A 21,177-nucleotide genomic window follows, 5' to 3' on the forward strand; every position below is an offset into this window, starting at 1 on the left:
AGCTGGGCACAATTTGGGCACAAGTCAGGCACAAGCTGGGCACAATTTGGGCACAAGTTGGGCCCAATTCGGGCCCAATTTGGGCACAAGTCAGGCTCTGTGCTCCTCCCTGCAGGCTGGCTGAAGCTCTGCTGCAGAGTTCTGCTCATCCCCTCCCTAACGAGCTTCTCCTGTCGCAGGCTGTCCCCCGGGGTTCCACGGAGAGGGCTGCCAGCAGCGCTGTGACTGCGAGCACGGGGCAGGATGTGACCCCACCACCGGGCGCTGCCGCTGTCCCCCGGGGCTGCGGGGCGAGCGCTGTCACACAGGTACCTCCATCCTCCTCCTCGCCCCTCCCGAGGGCATCCTGAGGGCCAGACACACAGAGCAGGGGCTGGATTCTGTGTCTCACGCAGGCTGCAAGGAAGGGACGTACGGCGAGGGGTGCCAGCATCTCTGTGACTGCCCCAGCGATGTCCCCTGCGACCCGGTCACCGGGCGCTGCCTGTGCCCCCCGGGCAAAACCGGCCCCACCTGTGCTGCAGGTGAGCTGAGCCCCAGCTGGGCAGGGGAGGAACAGGGGGTTTGCTCCCAGGAAGCTGGGAGAGGCTTTTTTCTGGTGTGTGTCACCTCACAGGATGAGAGGGGCAGTGGCATATTGTATTTGAGGGGTTCCCAGATGAAGGGAGGAATGGTGAATCTGACTCCATGTTCTTAAAATTTTTTTATTTTATTTTTAATGTATTATTTTATTATATTATATATTTTATTTTATTTTTAATTTTTCTTATTTTATTTTTTAATTGTATATTGTAAATTTTAATTATTTTATTTTTATTTAATTTTCAATGTATTATTTTGTGATATTATATATTTTATTTTAAATTTTTAAATTTTTTAATTTTTATTTATTTTAATTTTAATTTCTTAATTCTAATTATTTTATTTTTTATTTTTACTTTATTATTTTATGATATTATATATTTTATTTTATTTTTGATTTTTTAAAATTTTAATTATTTAATTTTATTTTTAAAATTTTAATTATTTTATTTTTAGTTTTATTTTTATTTATTATTTTATGATATTATATTTTTATTTTATTTTTAGTTTTTAAATTTTAAATCTTTAATTTTAACTTGTTGCTTATATTATATTATATTATATTATATTATATTATATTATATTATATTATATTATATTATATTATATTATATTATATTATATTATATTATATTATATTATATTTATAATTATACTAAAGAATACAGAAAGCATACTTACAGAAGGCTAAAAAGATAATAATGAAAACTCATGACTCCTTCCAGAGCCCTGACACAGCTTGGCACTGATTGGTCATTAAGTCAAAACAATTCACATGAAACCAATGAAACAACCACCTGTTGGATAAACAATCTCCAAACCCCCATTCTAAAAACCCCAAAAATCTATTTTTTCACCCTGTGACAAACTAACTATTATAACTAACTAAGTTAACTACTTAGACTTTCATGGCTTGCAGGTCCTCATATAAGGTTGGTAATTGTTTTTTCTATGGGTCATAATCAAAATCCCGGGGGTCTTGGGCTCTGTGCCAGGGTCTCTCTCTGGCAGGGGTTTGGGCAGTCCGGGGCAGCCAGAGGGATGTCCTGAATTCCGACACACCTGAGCGGCTCTGTTCCCTCTGCAGAGTGCCAGCCCACCCAGTTTGGCCCCGAGTGCAGCCTGGCATGCCAGTGTGCCCCCAGCAGCTCCTACTGCAACGCCAGGAACGGGCAGTGCCTGTGCCTGCACGGCCACACGGGACCCACCTGCCGCGAAGGTGAGGCCAGGGAGGGGACAGCGCCCGAGGGGAGGCTGTGCCTGGGCTCAGGGGGTGGGTTGGGAGCAGTAAATCAGCTCAGTCCAGTCACTTAGGGCAGCACCTGCCTCTGGCCGAGCCCCTCAGCTGGTCTGAGCTGTTTGCTGTCACTGTAGCCCCCAGGGAGGTTTGTTGTAGGAGCGTCCGGGGGTAGCACAGTCAGGATGGACGGAGACGAGAGATCTCTGCAGCCAGGGCTGGGAACTTGGGGTTTATTGCAAAGGGCCTGGGTGCAGGGCCCTGCTGGGAGCTGCCAGGCACAGCTCAGAGCAGGACTGAGAGAAGAGAGGGGTAAGAGAGTGAAAGGGTAAGAGAGCGAAGTTCCCGTTACAATACAATAAATCATCTGTGTTGAATATTCTAATTCTCACTAACCAATCTAGTACAATACACAAATCCTATAGCATTTACACACAGCCTATAAGAATCATTACATTACCATACTGTGTTACATTTTAAACCCTAAAAACTCCTCTTTGGACCCCTTCTGCCAAGCTGCAGGGTCTGCTCAGACCCTTGGGCCTGTCTGCAAGCAGAGGGTGTTGTTCCATCCAAAGGGGATCACCTTCAGCTGGCCACACCATTGTTTTCCCATTGTTCAGTAACTAAGGGATCTCAGAGCTTGCTTTCATTACAATCTCGCTTATAGTTTCCATATTCTCAAAATCTTTTGCCAGGCAAAAATATCTGTAAGGCTTTCCTGTTTCATCTTCCCCAACAGTTTGTGAAGTCTCAGAATTGAAGCTGTTTAGCAGGCTGGCCACAAAGCTGCCCCTGGAATATCCAGGGCACAAATCCCACTCTGAGCATGAGCTGGGATGTTGATTCCATGCACCAACCACGCTCCTCATCCCTGCCCAAACCTGTGGGCTCAGAGTGACCCCTGTGGGTGCTGGGTGGGGGGCAGGAGGGTCTGACCCAAACCCACAGACTGGGACCAGTGCTCCCAGTGGGGAGGGGAATGGGGAGGGCATGTGCCCCCAGGCCTGGCAGCGTTGTGGAGGGCCAGCCCTGCAGCAGGGCTGCCCACAGCAAGGACTGCCCCGTCCTGGACCTGTCCTGTCTTGTTTTCCAGCCATGCAGTCCCTGCCACCCACCAGGCCACCACCACCCCCGGAGGGGCTTCAGCCAGCAGAGAAGTAGGTCCTGCTCTGGCAGCACTCCCTTGGTTTCACCAAGCAGCCACCTGAAGAAACCAATGACCTGTAATGAACTCGTTTTTGAGCCACGTGAGCAGCTCTCATCTCCTGGCAGCCCCAGCTGCTGCTTTTGGGGTGTCTGAGTGAGGCTGAAGCGCCCAGTATAACCAGTTCACTGTGCCAGCGCGGGCTGGCCCTGAGGACACGTGTGCCCTGCCCACACCAGGGTGTGCCCTTGGCCAGAGACCAGTGACCAGCGCAGGAGGGATCAATTCTGCTCGGGGGACAGTGCACTTTGACAGCTTGTGACACATTGCTGGCCTTCAACTTTTGGCTGCTGGGCTTGGGGAGGGGGCTGAAATCGTGGTCCAAATCAGGTATTTATGCATCAATATTTATGGGAAGCTTCACCACAGTGTTGTCAGGACTGATGGTCAGCTCTCCTGAGACTGGGCCTCCTGTGGATGCACCACCTCACTTGAATTATTTTTTTTTTTTGAATTTGAATTTTCCATGATGTTTTACTGTAAGTGACAATTTGCCAGGGGAAAACACACAGGGCTCCAGCACCCACCTGCAGAGCTGGTGCCTCCTGACAGAACAGGCTGTGCTGGACAAGCTTGTCAGGGGCCTGGAGCCTGTTCTTCATGCCAGGAATTTGCCAGCCCATGGTGCTGCCCGTGTCACTTACTCCAAGAAGAAGGAAGCCTAAATCGAGTGTGGAAGTCAGAGATTCTTCATGGATGGAGACAAAGAGCTAGCTCATCTGGTCAAGGCAAATCCCAGTTGGAATGGCCTCTCCCAGCCCTGAATCCTGAGTTATTTTGCCATGCCAGTCATAGTCAGGAGCTGGCCAAAGCAGCAGTGGGGAATGTCACCAGCCCAGTGTCACCACATCACCCTGGCCAGGGGCCCTTTTGTCTGTTTGCACAAAGCTCCTGGGCAGGTGAAGCCACTGCCAGAGGAACCCCAGCTCTGCAGAGAAGAGGGACAGCCCTGTCCCATCCCCATCCCATCCCCACCCCATCCCATCCCATCCCCATCCCCACAGGCTGCAGCACAGCCCTGCCCAGGCATTTGGCCTTTAAATTATTCCCACAGGGGCCAACTGAAAATAATAAAAGAATTCTTTCTTTTCCTGATGGAATTTATTTTAATCTGTATAGAACTTGTCATTTTGGGCTAATTCCTTTCTTATTTTATTTCTTCCTTAACAGTATTTTTTTTTTACATTAGCTATCATTCTTGTGAAGAAATCATGTTAATATGAGTATGTAGTGAAGGACCAGAATCGTGCTGGTGAGGTTGGATGTGGGATAAGAGGGAGCAGGAAGATTTTGTCCATGTGCCAAATGAGCCCAGTCAGTGCTGCCAGTGGTGCTGCTCATCTCCAGACAATCATCCCTCAGCTCCCCTTTGCCTTGAAGCTCCTGGGCCATCAGAGGAAGGTTCCAGTGATTGGGAGGAGGAGGAGGAGGAGGCCACTGGAGATGCTCTGCCTCCATGGCCCTGCTCCAGGAGAACATGGGAACAGCCTGAAACATGGGGATGGATCCACACTGTCCCATTCCAGCTGCAGCTCCAGGACTCCTGGCAGCTGCTCAGAGCAAGCCCTGTGCCTGTATTTTTATATAATATTCTTTTCCTGTTCATATTTCTTAATCCAGTTTGTTTGCTTCCTCTTTTCTTGTACTGTCTCCCTTTTTGGATCTTCTTTAATTTAGCACTGATGAAAAACTGTTACTTTCTCCACAGTTAAAAGAAATAAACAGAAAGCCTGGCTGAGTTTCTACTTACCTTGCCTGTCTCACTGAAATGCACCTGACAGCTGCTCCAGGTGACAGCAGGGTGGCAGGGGCTCTGGAGGGTGTTTCATGAGGTGCAGATATTGTGTCAGAACATGTAATGCCACCAGCAGAATGAAGCTTCATTTTAGGGCTGATGGCTGGGACAACTTTGGAGCTCTCATGCGCAGGGACACTCACCACTAACAGAGAACACGTGGTTCATTGGTATCCAAGAATTTATTGTTACCTTAATTTACAGTTGATCAGAACAGTGAATGTGAAGTTTGGCACCCCAAAACTGTAGCAGCCATGTCCCCTGCACGGGGTGTGAGGGGCTGAGCCCTGGGCAGAGCCCCCTCCCCAGCTGGGAGGAGGGAAAGGCAGGTGGGAGCTGCAGCACTGCTCCCCATCCTGCCCCTGCTTCACCCTCTGCCTGGAGCACATCCCAGAGCTGACTCCATGGGAACAACTCTGGCATCAAGTATTTTATCAAGTGACCCAAAGGTGTCTGGCATCACCTCACCAGTGCAGGGCACGGCTCTGCCCAAAGGGCCCAAGAATTCTTGTGGGGGGAGAGACAGAAAGAAGAGAAACAGCAGCAAAAACTGGGCTGAGGAATAAGCCAAGCACATGGATTGAAGCTCCAAACAAAGCCTGACTGGGGCGTGCTCTCCCCACAGCAGGTGCTGCAGGGATGGAGATGGTGGCACAGGCATTTCAGAGGCCAGAACAGCTCCAGCTTGGCCATGGTGGCACAGGCACCTCAGAGCCCAGAACAGCTCCAGCTTGGCCATGGTGGCACAGGCACCTCAGAGCCCAGAACAGCTCCAGCTTGGCCATGGTGGCACAGGCACCTCAGAGCCCAGAACAGCTCCAGCTTGGCCATGGTGGCACAGGCATTTCAGAGGCCAGAACAGCTCCAGTTTGGACATGGTGGCACAGGCACCTCAGAGCTCAGAACAGCTCCAGCTTCCCAACCTGAGCCAAGCCCTTGGCTGCTCCCAGAGCCTGTTCCAGGTCACCAGTGCCAGGAGTGCCCGGTGCCAGCTCTCATAGAGGAGCTGCTGCGTCACTGCTGCCACACAAACCCATCCTGGCTGGTGAGATCTGCCACCTGGCACAAGCACAGTTCAAGAAGAAAGGCTCTGCTGCTGCCTCCTCTCGGTGGGCTCAGTCTGCAGAGGTCTGGGGCTCCCTCTGGGCTGTCCCTACACGTTGGTCTCGATGCGCAGCCGCTCCATGCGCCGCACGTTGCCCTCGGCGGCCACGCGGCTGGTGATGGGCCTGGCACAGGCCTGGGGGAACCAGCCCCGCTCCCCATCCCGCAAACGCTCCCCCCAGCACCAGCCTAGGAGAGAACAGAGCTCTGACAGGGCCAGGAAGGGCTGTGGAACCTTAGAGAACCAGCCCTGCTCTCTGTCCCACAGCTGATCCCCCCAGCACCAGCCTAGGAGAGAACAGAGCTGCTGACAGGGCCAGGAAGAGCCACAGATCCCTGGCAGTGCCACCTCCCTCAGCCCCCCAGGAGCCACTGTCACCTGCTGGGACACAGCACAGCCAGTGCCACAGGTCTTACCAGCAGCCAGGGCTTCCTGGAAGCTTCTGCAATTGCCAAAACCCAGTCCCCAGGGATCACTGAAGGTTGTCCCTGCCCCAGCTCTGCTAAGGTCAGAGCCTGCCCCAAACCCAGCCCCACGCTCCCTGGCACTCACCATCCTCTTCCCCCAGCACCAGGACAACATCTGCCTGCTGCAGGGACAGCTCATCCGCCTCCTTGGCCAGGTAGGCACGGGTGACCTCCACCTGGCTCAGGTCTGCAGGACAGGGGACAGCAGGGACAGTGAGCAGGCACAGCCATGACCCCCCAGCTGCCCACCCAGTGCTCCACAGCACAGCACGCTCCAGTCCCTCCTGTCCCTGCCCCTTATCCCTCCAAGCTTGTCAAACCTCCTCTAACAACAGCTGAAGGCATTCCTGGAATTCCACTCTGCCTCCCAGGAAAAGAATTTAAGGTCAATTGTGACTGATAACTTCATGGGAGGCAACTCCTAAGGAGCAAGGCTGGTGTCACAGGCATCTTTTATGAAAAATCCTTTCCTTAGGATTTTTCCTCCTGAGAAGCTGAGAGGCCTCAGGAACAAAATGTAGACAATGGTTATCTGCTGCTGTGGAATGCAACAGGTGCATCTGGGATTGGTCTCATGTGGATGTTTCTAATTAATGGCCAATCACAGCCCAGCTGGCTCAGACTCTCTGTCTGAGACACAAGCTTTTGTTATTCATTCTTTCTTTTTCTATTCTTAGCTAGCCTTCTGATGAAATCCTTTCTTCTGTTCTTTTAGTATAGTTTTAATGTAATATATATAATAAAATAATAAGTCAAGCCTTCTGAAACATGGAGTCAGATCCTCGTCTCTTCCCTCATCCTCAGACCCCTGTGAACACCGTCACACTGTAGGTGTGGGGGTTTTCCTCTCCACTCCAGGAATGGAGGAGAACCAGGCAGAAACCTGGGCCTGCAAATGCTCTGGTGTGGCAGGGAATCCCAGCAGAGCCAGGCTGCCCTTGGGCACACAGTACCTCCTTTGGGAGTGGTGTCAGGCTGTTCCTTCTCCCTGTGCATCAGAGCTGCAATCCACCTGGCCCGGTCACTCCTGCCAGAAGGAACACAAAGAGAGCCTTAGGACAGCATCCCTGTGGCCAGCAGCAGCTGGGACATTCCCAGCAGGATGAATGCTTTCAAGGGGAGTCAGATTGATCAGAATATTCAGTGTAAGGACACTTCCCAAGTGGTACACATGGCCCAGCTGCTTTGCTTCAGCTGGACAGGGGAAGCTGATATGGGAATTATGGGGGAAATATAAGAGAGAGGAAGGAACAGAGCCTGGGAGAAGGCTGTGCACATCCCAATTTCTAGGAGGAGGAGCGTGGGGGTAAAGGGAGATCTGCTACAGATGCCTGTAGCCATGATATTTTCTGAAAAATCCTTTTCCTTGGGATTTTTCCTCCTGAGAAGCTGAGAGGCCTCAGGAACAAAATGTAAACAATGATTATCTGCTGCTGTGGAATGCAACAGGTGCATCTGGGATTGGTCTCATGTGGTTGTTTCTAATTAATGGCCAATCAGTCAGCTGGCTCGGGCTCTCTGTCCAAGACACAAGCCTTTGTTATTCATTCCTTCTTTTTCTATTCTTAGCCAGCCTTCTGATGAAATCCTTTCTTCTATTCTTTTAGTATAGTTTTAATATAATATATATCATAAAATAATAAACCAAGCCTTCTGAAACATGGAGTCAGATCCTCATCTCTTCCCTCATCCTCAGACCCCTGTGAACATGGTCACAGAAGCCTCAGAGGATTCCCAGTTCATCCCAAAGGCCAGAGCAAAATCCCACACTGTGGAATTCCCAGTTCATCCCAAGTTCATCCCAAAAGCCAGAGCAAAATCCCACACTGTGGGATTCCCAGTTCATCCCAAAGGCCAGAGCAAAATCCCACACTGTGGGATTCCCAGTTCATCCCAAGTTCATCCCAAGGGCCAGAGCAAAATCCCAGCGTGGCACTCACAGCGTCTCTGCCGACAGCACCACCTCCTCCCGCCGGCCCTCGCTGTCCTTCTCCAGCACCACTCGCAGCAGGTGCCCACCAGCCTTGCCAGGAGGAGGGGAGGGTGGCTCTGAGCTCTCCACCTTCTCCACGGTGACCTGGTCCAGCGTGGCGTAGTTCATGACCGTGTAGCTCTCCTCGCTGTGGCACAGATGGATCAGCGACCCAGCTGTGGGGTCTGGGCCACTTCCCAGCCCCCAGCCCGGCACAGGAGGCTCAGCAGGCATTGCCAGAGCAGCCTGGAGCTGATGCTCAGGGTGGGAAATGGTTCTGGGGACTTGCTGGCCACCCACCCACTGAGGCAAAGCCACTCTTCTGGCTGACAAGGGACAGCTCACAAAGGTGGAAACAGGGAAATCGCATGGATTACTCTGCTGTTGCAGTGTGATTTTAGGGTTTACCTCAGAACCTCAGGCCCCTCCCCTGATAATTCCCTGCCAGGTGTGTCAGTCACCTCTCCTTTCCCCCCTGATAATTCCCTGCCAGGTGTGTCAGTCACCTCTCCTTTCCCCTCCCAGCACTGTCTGTCAATCCTGGCATTCCAGAAGGTGTTGAGTGATTGGCAGATCGAAAGGATGCCCTCTGTCCCTGGGGGCATTGGGCCATCCAGGTGTCCTTTGTCCCTTTGTCCCTCCCCTCCTGTACCTGGTTGGTGGCTCCCTGCCCCTTCCCTGCCCCTCTCCCCGGGGTTCAAAGGAGCAGCAACCACGGGCTCGGGGAGTTCTGTTGGAGCTGGTGCTGGATCCAGAGGCCTGAGGGCCAGAATAAAGCTCTGGATCCAAACCCTCCATCAGAACCGACTCCTTTCCTTCACCATCCCCTTAAAGCTTCTCCACAGAGGGAAACCTGAGGAGCAGCCCCTGTTATGGGGGGAAGCTCTATCCCACCACCACCAGAGCTCCTGCAGGCCTGGACTTGTCTCCATGTGCTCAGCTGCAGCACCCAGGCAGCCAAAAGTGTCTGTGGGGTGAAACACCACACACCCAGCCAGCCAAAAGTGTCTGTGGGTGAAACACCACACACAGCCAGCCAAAAGTGTCTGTGGGGTGAAACACCACACACCCAGCAGCCAAAAGTGTCTGTGGGGTGAAACACCACACACCCAGCCAGGCAAAAGTGTCTGTGGGGTGAAACACCACACACCCAGCCAGGCAAAAGTGTCTGTGAGGTGAAACACCACACACCCAGCCAGGCAAAAGTGTCTCTGGGGTGAAACACCACACACCCAGCCAGGCAAAAGTGTCTGTGGGGTGAAACACCACACACCCAGCAGCCAAAAGTGTCTGTGGGGTGAAACACCACACACCCAGGCAGCCAAAAGTGTCTGTGGGTGAAACACCACACACAGCCAGGCAAAAGTGTCTGTGAGGTGAAACACCACACACCCAGCCAGGCAAAAGTGTCTGTGAGGTGAAACACCACACACCCAGCCAGCCAAAAGTGTCTCTGGGGTGAAACACCACAGTGCTGCTATTTGGTTCAGCACCAAGGGCCAGACAAGCTCAGGCACGTCCCATCCGGCAATATTGGTAATATTCCAATACTCTGCTGGGGAAATTGGTGTTTAACCCCCCTAGCTGTTCTTCAGGGAAAGGCAGGGCCCTCACCTCTTCTTCTTGGTGATGATGAGGACGTCGTTGAAGAGGAAGAGGTGGCAGAGGCGGCCGGCGCCGCGGCGGAAGATGCCGGCCTCCTCCGAGAGCAGCAGGTGCAGCTCCCCCCGCTTCAGCAGCCACCGGGACACCGAGATCAGTGGGAAAGGCTGGAACAGCACCAGCAAAGGCTCAGGAAATGCCCTCCCCAGCAGCAGCAGGCAAAATCAAGGCAGGGAGTGAGCCTGCAGTGGCCCCAGGGTCAGTTGGGATGGACACACCACATGTGTTTTGTCACAGACACATTCTATGAAAAATCTTTTCCTTAAGGTTTTTTCTCCTGAGAAGCCAAGAAGCCTCAAGAACAAAATGTAAACAATGGTTATCTGCTGCTATGGAATGCCACAGGTGGATCTGTGATTGGTCTCATGTGGTTGTTTCTAATTAATGGCCAATCACAGCCCAGCTGGCTCAGACTCTCTGTCTGAGCCACAAGCTTTTGTTACCATTCTTTCTTTTTCTATTCTTAGCCTTCTGACGAAATCCTTTCTTCTATTCTTTTAGTACAGTTTTAATATAATATATATGATAAAATAATAAATCAAGCCTTCTGAAACATGGAGTCAGATCCTCATCTCTTCCCTCAACCTAAGACCCCTGTGAACAACGTCACAGTGTTTATGGTCTTTTAGAAAGGATTTTCCAGGGGGCTGTGCACCCCATTCCAGCACACTCTGGACCCCAAAAGTGGGTGACACTGTCATGGCTTTACTACTTTTTAGAAACTGCTTGCACCCAACAGTCACAGAATCACAGAATAATGAGGTTGGAAGAGCCCTCTAAGATCATCGAGTCCAACCTATGCCCCAACACCTCAACCAGGCTGTAGCACCAAGTGCCATGTCCAGGCTTTTTTTAAACACATCCAGAGATGGTGATTCTGCCACCTCCCTGGGAAGAGCATTCCAGTACTTTATTGTTCTTTGGGTGAAAAATTTTTTTCCTAATATCCAACCTATACCTTCCCTGATGTAGCTTGAGACTGCGTCCTCTTTTTCTGTCAGTTGCTGCCCAGTAGAAGACCACTCCAAACTTCCCAGAAGGATTCCCAGCACAGGTCTGACCTGTCTGAACAGGCACCAGAAGACCTCCCACCACCACTTCCACAAGGCCTCACCTTCTTCTTCCCGAATTCCAGCTGTTTCTGCAAGGTGTACATCTGCTCTGTCCTCTCCATAGCCCGAGCTCCCTCATTGCAGCTCTTGACCAGCTGGGAAGAGAAAAACATCCCAAGGGAAGTGGAGAAGGGTCAGACACTGAGTCCATCCAACTCCCACGCCACCTCCAGCATTAGGGACTGTCCTGCTGCCCTGAGCAGGAGAGACAGACAGACAATTCCTGGCACAGGTTTCATGCCAGGTTGGGGAAAGGCAGTGGGATGCTGTCCTGGAGAGAGATAGCACATGGGCTCTGCCTGGAGAAGGACGCAAGTGAACCTGCACCAGAACTGAGGAGCAACAGGAGGAGGAAGAATTAATCATCTGAGAAGAGCTCAAGGCAGGAGGATGAACAATCACACAGAGGGGAGGACCCTGCTCGGATGTGAGAGCAGGACAGACAGGGAGCAGCAGGAATGTGCTGCCAAGAGCTGCTCTTCAGGGGGATGAAAGGAAGAGTCACCACTGGCACAGTGGAGAAAACAGGGAGATGACATCCAGGAGCACAGACAGGGTACAGCTCGTGACTACTGCACTCCACACTTGCCTCTCTGCATCATTCACTGCCCTTTGCCCAAATCCCCAAAAACCATGGTGAGGACTGCCTCAGGAAGGACAAAGGTGGGCCAAAGAGGAAAGAATAATAGAGAACAAGAAAAAGGAACAAACCAAGATCAGGTGGCAAAGTCGAGAAGGGAAAAGGTGTGTTCATCCGGCAGCTGTTTGGAGCAGAGGAGCCTCGAGTGAACTGATGCTGGGAGGGAAACGAGAGGCCAGAATGGCAGCTTTGGATCAGTGCTCCAGAGGGCTGAGCTGACAGGAGGAGAGGTGGAGGGCTGGCAGCTGGGCCTCACCTTGCTGATGGCCTTCACAGCGCGGGTGGCAGCTCCGTACGCTGCAGTGCGCGCGTTTGTTTTTTGCTGCACGGTCTGGAATTCCAAGATAAGAAGCTTTAGTGACATTGCACCCCAGAGAAGGGAGCATCAGCTGCTCCCCCAGGATTTCAGGATTCCACACGCTGATTGAGCTGCTCCCAGTGGTCACAGGAAGGTTTAATAGTGCTGGGAGCTGTGAATCTGGGGGTTTCATGTCTGATACGTGCCTGGCCACCCCCTGGCCCTCAGCCCTGCAATCACCACAGACTGGGAGCAGTCACTGGAAATCCCACATCCAGCAGCTTGGCCATTTAGACCACATTTCCATGAAGAATGCAAGACCTGCTTTCCATTCCTGGGCTGCCTGACCAGGACACTTGTGCCACCCCACCCTGGGACCCAGATACGGCACAGAAGAAGCTCGGGTGGCTCAGATGGGTGGCACCAAGACATGAAGTGTTATTCACAGAGCTTTAAGCTGCACACCTGACACCCCCCAGAGAAGCAGATTGCTCTGGATATAAATCAAAGAATAGGCTAGCTGGGAGGAACCTGTTAAGATCAACTCCTGGCCCTGCACAGGACACCCCAAGAATCCCACCATGTGCCTGGGAGTTATCCAAATACTTCTCCTGAATACAGGAGCACCCAGGGCCCAGCTCCAGAGGGCTGGAAGTCCAAGCAGAGGCTGCCCCAGGTTCAGGAAACAAAGGGAATAGCAGAGTCACCTCTTCAGAGGTGCCAAGCAGTGCCACTGTGTGACTACTTACATCTAAGAGCAGAGGAAGCCGTGTTACCCTCTGCATGGGCAGAATGAGAAATGAGATCATTGGCAGGCCTCCACACTCTGGTTTCCTTTCAATTTGTTTCAGGGTCTCTTTAAATAAGGGGTTTGTGGTTCTGGAACAGGACAAGAAAGCTCCATTAACTCTTTTCTTCAGTTGTCAGGATTTTCCAGCAGCTCTCCACACACTGGAAATGCAGAGCAGTGATGGCACTGCCTGGGGTGCTCTGCCAGGCTTGGAGTGCCCAGCTGGGCAGAAACGGGACTGATCCCACGGGTGGTGGGAAAGCACCCAGAGAGAGATGGTGAGCCCACCAAAAAGGTGGGTAAAGCCACAGATGTACCAACAACGGACTCAGACTTGGCCTGGAGATGAACAAGGCCCATCCATGTCCCTGTGTACTATGGACCTCTGCAGTCCCTGGAGCCCAGGGCCCCTCAGAGGCAGCTCCTTGGCCAGCCCAAGGCCTGTACTCACAGCAGCTTATCCAGTGTCCTCTGCTGATAGACTTCATTGGAGCAGTAGCTGATGTAGGGGTTGAAGTGTTTCGAGGCGTGTTCCTCCACGATGTCACTGATGTCAGGGATCACGAGGTGCTCCTGGTGTCGCTTCTCCAGGTCCTCAAAGAAGCTGAGAAGATAATTTAAACAGGCTTACATGACTCACTGGACAAACTGAATGTTCCCACTGCTGCTTTTCCCCAGTTTTCCCAGAGGAGATGGGGCCTGGATCCCTTCTGGCAGGGCAGCTCCAGCAGCTGAGACACCCACGCCTTCCCCAGAGGCACACGCTTCCTCCATTCCTGCACGGGATCCCTCCTCCACCTCAGCCCTCCATGAGGTTTTACTTTCTGCCCCACCAGGAAGCCACAAGCCCTAAACACCCCCAGAGCCATTCCCAGGGCTGCTGCATCCTCCTTCTGCTGCCTTCCCACACGGACAAAGCTCCCAAGGCATTTCCTCCCCACCTCCCAGTGAGTCCCTTCAACAATCCAAGGGATGGTTGGTTTAGCACTACAAATAAAAAGCTCAGGGTCCTCTCCCAGGCCCCACTTGCCTCTTGCTGACTGTCAGGATGTCCCCAATGTTGGAGAAGAGGTGGTGGTGCTCTGTCTGAGTCATGGTCTCCTTCAGCTCCTCTGACCTCATGAAGTGGCTCACCAGGATGCTCAGGCTGTGCATGTAGGAGTACTCAGAAGTGATGATCTCAAACATTGCCTGGAGAAAGCAGGGAAGATGCAGCAGCATAAACCGAGTGGAAAAAGCCAAGAATTAATTGTTAAATCTTATTTCTACTCTTTGGCACAAAACCACTGGAAGTGACTTGGCTCCATGTTGGTTCTCTGTGTCACCTCATGCATGGCCTGGCCAATACCAATAATCCCAGTGTGTTTTAGGACGCTCAGTCATTAAAAAGCCATAGCATGAAGATGTTTTCCCCTCCCATCAGCACCCAATGGAGCTGCCTGTTTCCCCACCAGTTAGTGCAGGTGAGCCCTCCCAGCACTGCCCAGTCCTGGAGCAGCTGGAAGCAGCAGCACCACGAGCTGAGCTGAGCTCAGCTCCACCTGGAGCCGACCCCGGCAGAGCCACGTGTGTCCCACAGCCTTTGTGCCCTGCTGTGCTCCCAGGCACGCCCCAGGGCTCTCTCACCTCCTGCCTCTTGCGCTCCTCGGGGGAGATCCTCTGCAGGATGCCCGACTCCAGGACCTGGGGATGAGCAGGAACCACGGTCCTTGCACGCCCTCTAGTGCAGTCTGGGGCTGTGTCAGCCACCCCACGGCCCATCCCACCAGCACATACCAAGAGAACCCATCCCGGACCATGAGAAACCACCACACACTGTGACACACTACCACAAACCATCAGAAACCATTACACACTATCACACACCTGCACACACCATCACAAACCATCACCAACCATTACAAACTATCAGAACCCATCATAAACCATTACACACTGTAACACACCACCACACACCATCACAAGCCATCAGAAACCATTACATACTATCACACACCTGCACACACCATCACAAACCATCACAACCCACCACAAACCATCACACAGTGTAGCACACCAGCACTCACCAAAGAAACCCATCACAAACCATTACAAACCATTACAAAACCATCAGAAATCATCAGAAACCATCACAATGTATCAGAAACCATTACACACTGCAAAACACCACCACGCACCAAAGGAACCCATCACAAACCATTACAAAACCATCAGAAATCATCAGAAACCATCACAACCTATCAGAAACCATTACACACTGCAAAACACCACCACACACCAAAGGAACTCATCACAAACCATTACAAACCGTCAGAAATCATCAGAAATACCAGAAACCATTGCAACCCATCACAAACCATCACAAACCATCACAACCCATCACAACCCATCACACACTGGAAAACACCACCACACACCAAAGGAACCCATCACAAACCATTACAAACCATCAGAAACCATCATACACCACCACCACTGCCCACCACCACTCACTCCTTCACCACCCCCTGCAGCATCACCCAGCCCTCAGCTCCAGCAGCTGATGCCACTCCCTGGATGAAGATTACACTCCCTGGATGAAGATTACACTCCCTGAATGAAGATTACACTCCCTGGATGAAGATTACACTCCCCAAAGTCCACCGGGAAAGCCCAGCAAGGAGCACCTGCCTTCCCTCAGCGGTGGGTGAAGTCCAACCACAGCAGCACCAACAGCCCCTGGGCAGACCCTGTGTGTCCCAGCCAGCCCAGAACATCCCACTGCAAGCACTAATGATGTGGAATTATCCCCTCAGAGCTCTCAGAGCCCCCAGGCTGCTGTCCCTACCTCTGGGAGCTGGCTCCAGGTCACCTGGGCCGGGCGGTAGCTCTGCACCACGATGGCAGCACCCAGAGGGGACGGCTCCTCTGGCAGGGCCTCCTCCAGCAAGTCCTCGTCTGACTCATGGCTGACAGAGTTCAGGCCTCTCTCACGGATCTCCTGATACAGCTGGGGCTCTGCAGAGGACAAGACACGGGGTCAGCAGAGCACAGCAGCCTCTCCCAGCTCATGGCTTCCCTTCCCACCACGGCTGCCTTGCCCTGTTGGCCACGAGCCACGAGTTCCGGGCCAGAAACTCCCTGACGAGGTTGGACTTTGCACTGCACTGATTACCCAGCGGCTGCTGCTCCCAGCAGCCTCCCACAGCCCTCCCATTTTCCCTGCGAGCCACGGCAGTGTTATCAGCCCCAGGAGTGGGAAAGCAGGGCAGCAATGCTGCTGTTGCTTCGGGGAAACAGAGACAAAAGCAATGGGAGCAGCACAGTGGGGAAAGCCTTGCAGGGATTTGCTTGGTTGAGGCACAGGGGACACTCACGGTCCTTGAAGGAGCCACCACGCTTCTGCACCCGCTTCCGCCCGAGGGTTCTCTGCAAGGGCAAGAGGAGAGCCTGCTGTGGTTACCACACTTCTGATGGCCTGGGAAAACTCCTTCAGGAAAAGGGGGAGTTACCTGTGCCAGCTGGCCCACACCACCCTGTTCTTTCAGCCTGCCTTTTGTGTGGGCTCTGTTTGCCTTACCCAGGTGACTCAGCTTTCACCTCCCATATAACCAGGGTCATGCTCAGAACCATTCTGTACTTGCACTGCTGCTGTCAAATCTCTCTCACACCTGGACTTTGCCTGCTCTGGAGTCTCCCTTTCCCCAGATGTGCTTCACCCATGTTTGTGTACGACTGGAGCCGGCCAGCCCCACCCTGCAAACATCCCGCAGCCGCCTGCCAAGCGTCCAACTCCACTCCCCACCAAAACCATGTCAGCTATTCCCAGCCTCTCCAGGGACCTGGTGACAGAGAGCTTTCCAAGGCACCAGTCACCACACAAGGCTCAGCAAACCAGCTCCAGAACTGACTGCAGCTGAGGGCCCTGCAGCTCCTCTGTCACCAACAGGAAAGCAGGACCCCATCCCTACTCACTCCTGCATCATCCCCTGCAGCATCATCCAGCCCCCAGCAGCTGCTGCCACTCCCTGGAGTGAAGATTACACTCCCTGGATGAAGATTACACTCCCTGGATGAAGATTACACTCCCTGGATGAAGATGACTCCCCCCAAAGTCCACAGGGAAAGCCCAGCAAGGAGCACCTGCCTTCCCTGAGCTGTGGGTGAAGCCCAACCACAGCAGCACCGCCTGCACCAACAGCCCTGGGCAGACCCTGTGTGTCCCAGCCAGCCCAGTACAAGCACTAATGATGAGGAATTATCCCCTCAGAGCTCTCAGAGCCCCCCCAGGCTGCTGCCCCTACCTCTGGGAGCTGGCCCCTGGTGACAGCAGGGGTTAAACCCACCTTGCTCCAGCTTCCCAAGGCACCAGTCACCACACCAGGCCCAGCAAACCAGCTCCAGAACTGACTGCAGCTGAGGGCCCTGCAGCTCCTCTGTCACCACCAGGAAAGCAGGACCCCATCCCTGCCCGCCAGGGCTGACAGCAGGGGTTAAACCCACCTTGCTCCTGCCAGGGCTGCGGTCAGGCAGGGCGCTGCCATCCTCAGACGTGGGTTTCAGCGAGGGAGAGGCCTTGGCTGGCTCCACGTCAGCCCCCAGCCCCTTCATGGCCGCGCGGTAGGACATGTTCCTCAGGTTGCGCTTGAGGGCTCCCCCGCCATCATCCTCATCCTCCCCCTCCAGGGCCAGCATGGGGACGGCCGCCCGCTTCGGGTCGGGGCTCAGGGGCTCCCGGCTCGCCCCGAAGCTCTGGGGCCGGGAGGGGCTGTTCTTGGGCTTGGAGGAGACGGCCAAGCTCTTGGGGATGAGCTGCTGCGTCCCCACCTTCAGCGCGGCGGGGCTGTGCGTGCTCAGGACGATGCGGCGGGGCTCGGCCGAGGTGGGGGAGCCCAGGGGGGACAGGGGGGTGGCACTGGGAGCCGTGGTGGGGCTGAGCTTCCCACCAGGGGCACGCGTTGGGCTGGGGGGTTCTGGCCGCACTGGGTGGCATCGGTACTCCAGGAGCAAGGTCTTGTCATCCACAGAGGTAGCAGAGGAGCCCCGAGACATGGTGGTGGCTGGGGGAGCAGCAAGCTGAGGAGGAACAGACAGACAGACAGACAGACAGGTGGCTGAACACCTTCCAGTAAGGCAGCAGGAATTTATGCTGAGCCATGGGAACCTTGGGACAGTGCAGGACATGGCCTCCACCTTCCCACCTTCCCTCAGGCAGGGCCTGTATGGACACGCTGGGGATGCTGTCACCACCCCACTCCTTGTGGGGCCACCCATGTGCCAGGGCTGGGACAGGGGCTCCAGGATGTGGTCAGGAACCAGGAGCAGCCAAGACCAGGAGCAGCCAGGCCATGGGAGCAGGCAGGACCAGCAGCAGGCAGGACCAGGAGCAGCCAGGCCATGGGAGCAGCCACGACAAGGAGCAACCAGGCCATGGAGCAGCCAGGCCATGGAGCAGCCAGGCCATGGAGCAACCAGGCCATGGAGCAGTGGTTAAACCCAGCCAGGCCATGGATCAGCCAGACCCTGCTGCAAGCACAGGGCAGGCTCAGACCTGAGCCAGGCAGGTCTGGAGCCTCCCGGAGCCCCGCTGCTGCCACACCTTCCGTGTCCCCTCATTCCCCTCTGGGGTGCTGCCAGCCACCACAGCCAGTCTGCACCCTCCTGAACGCCACCTCCCTCAGGCTGTGGAATCCCTGGCTGTGAACCCTGTGCTCCTCCAAGCTCGTACCTGCCCCAAACCACTCTGCCCACAGAAACACCTGCTCCAGTCCCTGGGGCTTCCCAGGTAGGGTTAAGGTCACTCATCCCCTCCTGTGCCACGCACAGAACCATGCACCTACAGAACTCTGCCCCTACAGCACAGACAGAGCGTTTTATGCCCTCTGCCTATTACATAACTTCGGGAGAAATTATGGCTTAATTGTCCTCAACTGAGATCCCATTGTGTGTCAGTGCCATCTCCAAGCTGTTCCCTTTCAAAGACCAGGAAACAAACCAAGGCTGGACCGTGCTTTTCCCTGCATGAATGACTGGCAGGAGGACAGCACAGACCCATCAACAACAGCTCGTTTGACAGAGATGCTGCTCATTCCACTGTCCGCGGATGGGGGACACATGCTTTATGTCCAGAGCTCTGCCAAGTGTCCCTCGGACGAGCAAAGCGCCACATTCCGCTCTTAACCCCATCCTGCCTGAGGACGAAGCTCATCCCAAGCCCTGGTGGCAACAAACAAGCCTGAACCCAGAGGGTTTGGGGGCGGCAGCAAGCACAGCTCTCGGCGCTGGGATGGAGGGCAGCTCGGTGCCCACACAGGGCATCGACAGCGGTGGCACAGGGGCACCGGCACCAGGGCTGCGGTACAGGGGGCAGGGCGGGATACAGCCCCGGGAAGCACCCAAACCCCTCTGCCACGGTCCCAACCACCCCTTGGCACCGCTGAGACCCTCGGGGACAGCCGGCACAGAGCCGCGGGAGGACGAGCCCTGCTGTGCCCCGGCAGGGACAGCACAGCCGGTCCCGCCGTCCCCTCCCCGGAAGGCGCTCGGGAGCCGCTCTCCCGGAGCCACCGCCCGCATGGCCGCCCGGGAGCCCCGGTACCGGTGCCGATGGTGGTGCCGGACCCTCCCCGGGCTCCCCGGTCCCTCCGCAGCGCCCCAGCCCCGACCCCGCCGCGCCCGCACCTACCCGCGCCCCTCGGAGCCAGCGCGGCGGCGGCGGCGGCGGCGGCGGCGGCAGGGATGGGAGGGACCGGAGGGATGGGAGGGACCGGGGCGGAACCGGGGGAGGTGCTGGTCCGGCCCCCGAGACTGTGCCGGTGTGCTGGCGTGACCCGGGATGTGCCGGTGTTCCGGTACCGGGGGAGGTGCCGGTCCGGCCCCTGAGACCGTGCCGGTGTTCCGGTACCGGGGGAGGTGCCGGTCCGGCCCCTGAGACCGTGCCGGTGTTCCGGTACCGGGGGAGGTGCTGGTCCGGCCCCTGAGACCGTGCCGGTGTTCCGGTACCGGGGGAGGTGCTGGTCCGGCCCCTGAGACCGTGCCGGTGTTCCGGTACCGGGGGAGGTGCCGGTCCGGCCCCCGAGACCGTGCCGGTGTGCTGGCGTGACCCGGGATGTGCCGGTGTTCTGCACATCCCGGCTCCGAGCAGCGCTCTGCTCCCAGCCCGGAGTCGCCTCGGCTTCCCGGGGGTGAAATATTAAATAAGCGTCTCTAGGAGCAGCGTTTTGCTGCTTCTTGGTGAGGGTTCATCAGGTGTGTGCGCCCCTGGAATCTCGGCATTCCCCATCCCCTAAAGCCGCCTCTGCAGGGCCGCTGGAGGCAGGGGAATTATTCGATGTCGTTCTCCTGTCACCTTAGCGGGTGACAAACGAGTATGCCCCGTCTGTCCTCGGGGTTTGGGCGACACACACTCGATATTTCAGCATTCCCTTGCTACAGACGTGTCTGATGCTCGCTTTAGTTGGGTCTTCAGCGGTCAAAGGTAACCTCGGGCGATCCCTCCGGATGCACAAAACATCAGTTTCGGCTGCTTTTGGACGCTGCAGCTACTGGGAAAGAGGATCTGAGGGTCAGGCTGCTGACAGCTGCCCAGTAAGGCTCAACAGTGCTCTGTGTCTTTACTGGGAACAGACTTTTCCTTGACCTTCTCCTCTGCCCCCCTGTTCTGCTCCTCCCCATCCCCCAAACGGGGCCTTTTTCTCACTTGTTTGTGGTGAATCTCAAGCACTTTGTGCATGACAAAGTCCACTTGTCAGCAATATTCTTTGAAATGCCTCTGTTCTCTCCACTCCGGGGCCTGCCTGACAATCGCCCCATTATCACAGCTTTCTTATCCCATGGATTTTTTATCCTTTCCCTCCGGGGCTAATAAGGAGAAAGGCTCCAGCGAGAGGAGGGCTCTCCTACTCAAGGGTTCAGCTCGGACTGAAACGTTCCCGATCTCCGGGGAAGGGCCATTATCCCGAATGTGGGACACCATCATTTGATCACCATGAATGACTTTTTGAAGCGAGGCCATTCATCAGTTGTGTAATGGGGGTTTTTAGCTCAAAGACCCGGCTTTCAAGTAATTTCTGCTCCCAGGGTCCCCTGGAGCTGAACCATCTGACCGCTATCACTGGGCAGTTCACTCTCTCTGAGTTCTGGTTGTGAAAGGAAATATGTTTGACATTTTCCATCAGCTCACCGATGCCCCATCCCAACACTTTCTCCCACCCTGGAATATCTCACTCCTCTCTGTGCAAGACCCCCATCCCTTCAGTAGGATGTGGTGCTCCTGCTTTGCGCTGGGGAGAGCTCGAGTGCTCTGTCAGCTCTGGGGCCCCTCACAAGAGA

At 54.4% G+C, this 21,177-nt stretch overlaps 2 protein-coding genes across 2 annotated transcripts in view; one reads left to right on the forward strand and one right to left on the reverse strand.

The window, feature by feature from the left end:
• The window catches only part of MEGF6 (multiple EGF like domains 6), a 99,136-nt gene extending 95,682 nt beyond the window's left edge, over positions 1-3,454 (forward strand). Inside the window, exons 33-36 of the mRNA XM_066564131.1 lie at positions 180-308; positions 396-524; positions 1,670-1,801; positions 2,916-3,454. Coding sequence (XP_066420228.1) covers positions 180-308; positions 396-524; positions 1,670-1,801; positions 2,916-2,983 — 458 coding nt within the window. The 3' untranslated portion in view covers positions 2,984-3,454. The remainder of the gene's footprint in view (positions 1-179; positions 309-395; positions 525-1,669; positions 1,802-2,915) is intronic.
• A 1,530-nt stretch (positions 3,455-4,984) lies between these two features.
• On the reverse strand, positions 4,985-19,547 carry ARHGEF16 (Rho guanine nucleotide exchange factor 16). Its single transcript, XM_066564132.1, has 15 exons — positions 19,532-19,547; positions 17,350-17,922; positions 16,224-16,275; positions 15,695-15,864; positions 14,494-14,550; positions 13,898-14,058; positions 13,319-13,471; positions 12,827-12,956; positions 12,036-12,110; positions 11,142-11,234; positions 9,980-10,134; positions 8,334-8,513; positions 7,347-7,420; positions 6,479-6,580; positions 4,985-6,114 (listed from the first exon to the last, which is right to left on the reverse strand). The coding sequence occupies exons 2-15, from the start codon at positions 17,896-17,898 to the stop codon at positions 5,975-5,977; spliced, it is 2,091 nt and encodes a 696-aa protein (XP_066420229.1). The 5' UTR covers positions 17,899-17,922; positions 19,532-19,547; the 3' UTR covers positions 4,985-5,974.
• Positions 19,548-21,177: the final 1,630 nt, after the last annotated feature.

Source organism: Molothrus aeneus, chromosome 21, assembly GCF_037042795.1.
Source record: "Molothrus aeneus isolate 106 chromosome 21, BPBGC_Maene_1.0, whole genome shotgun sequence".
Classification (NCBI taxonomy): domain Eukaryota; kingdom Metazoa; phylum Chordata; class Aves; order Passeriformes; family Icteridae; genus Molothrus; species Molothrus aeneus.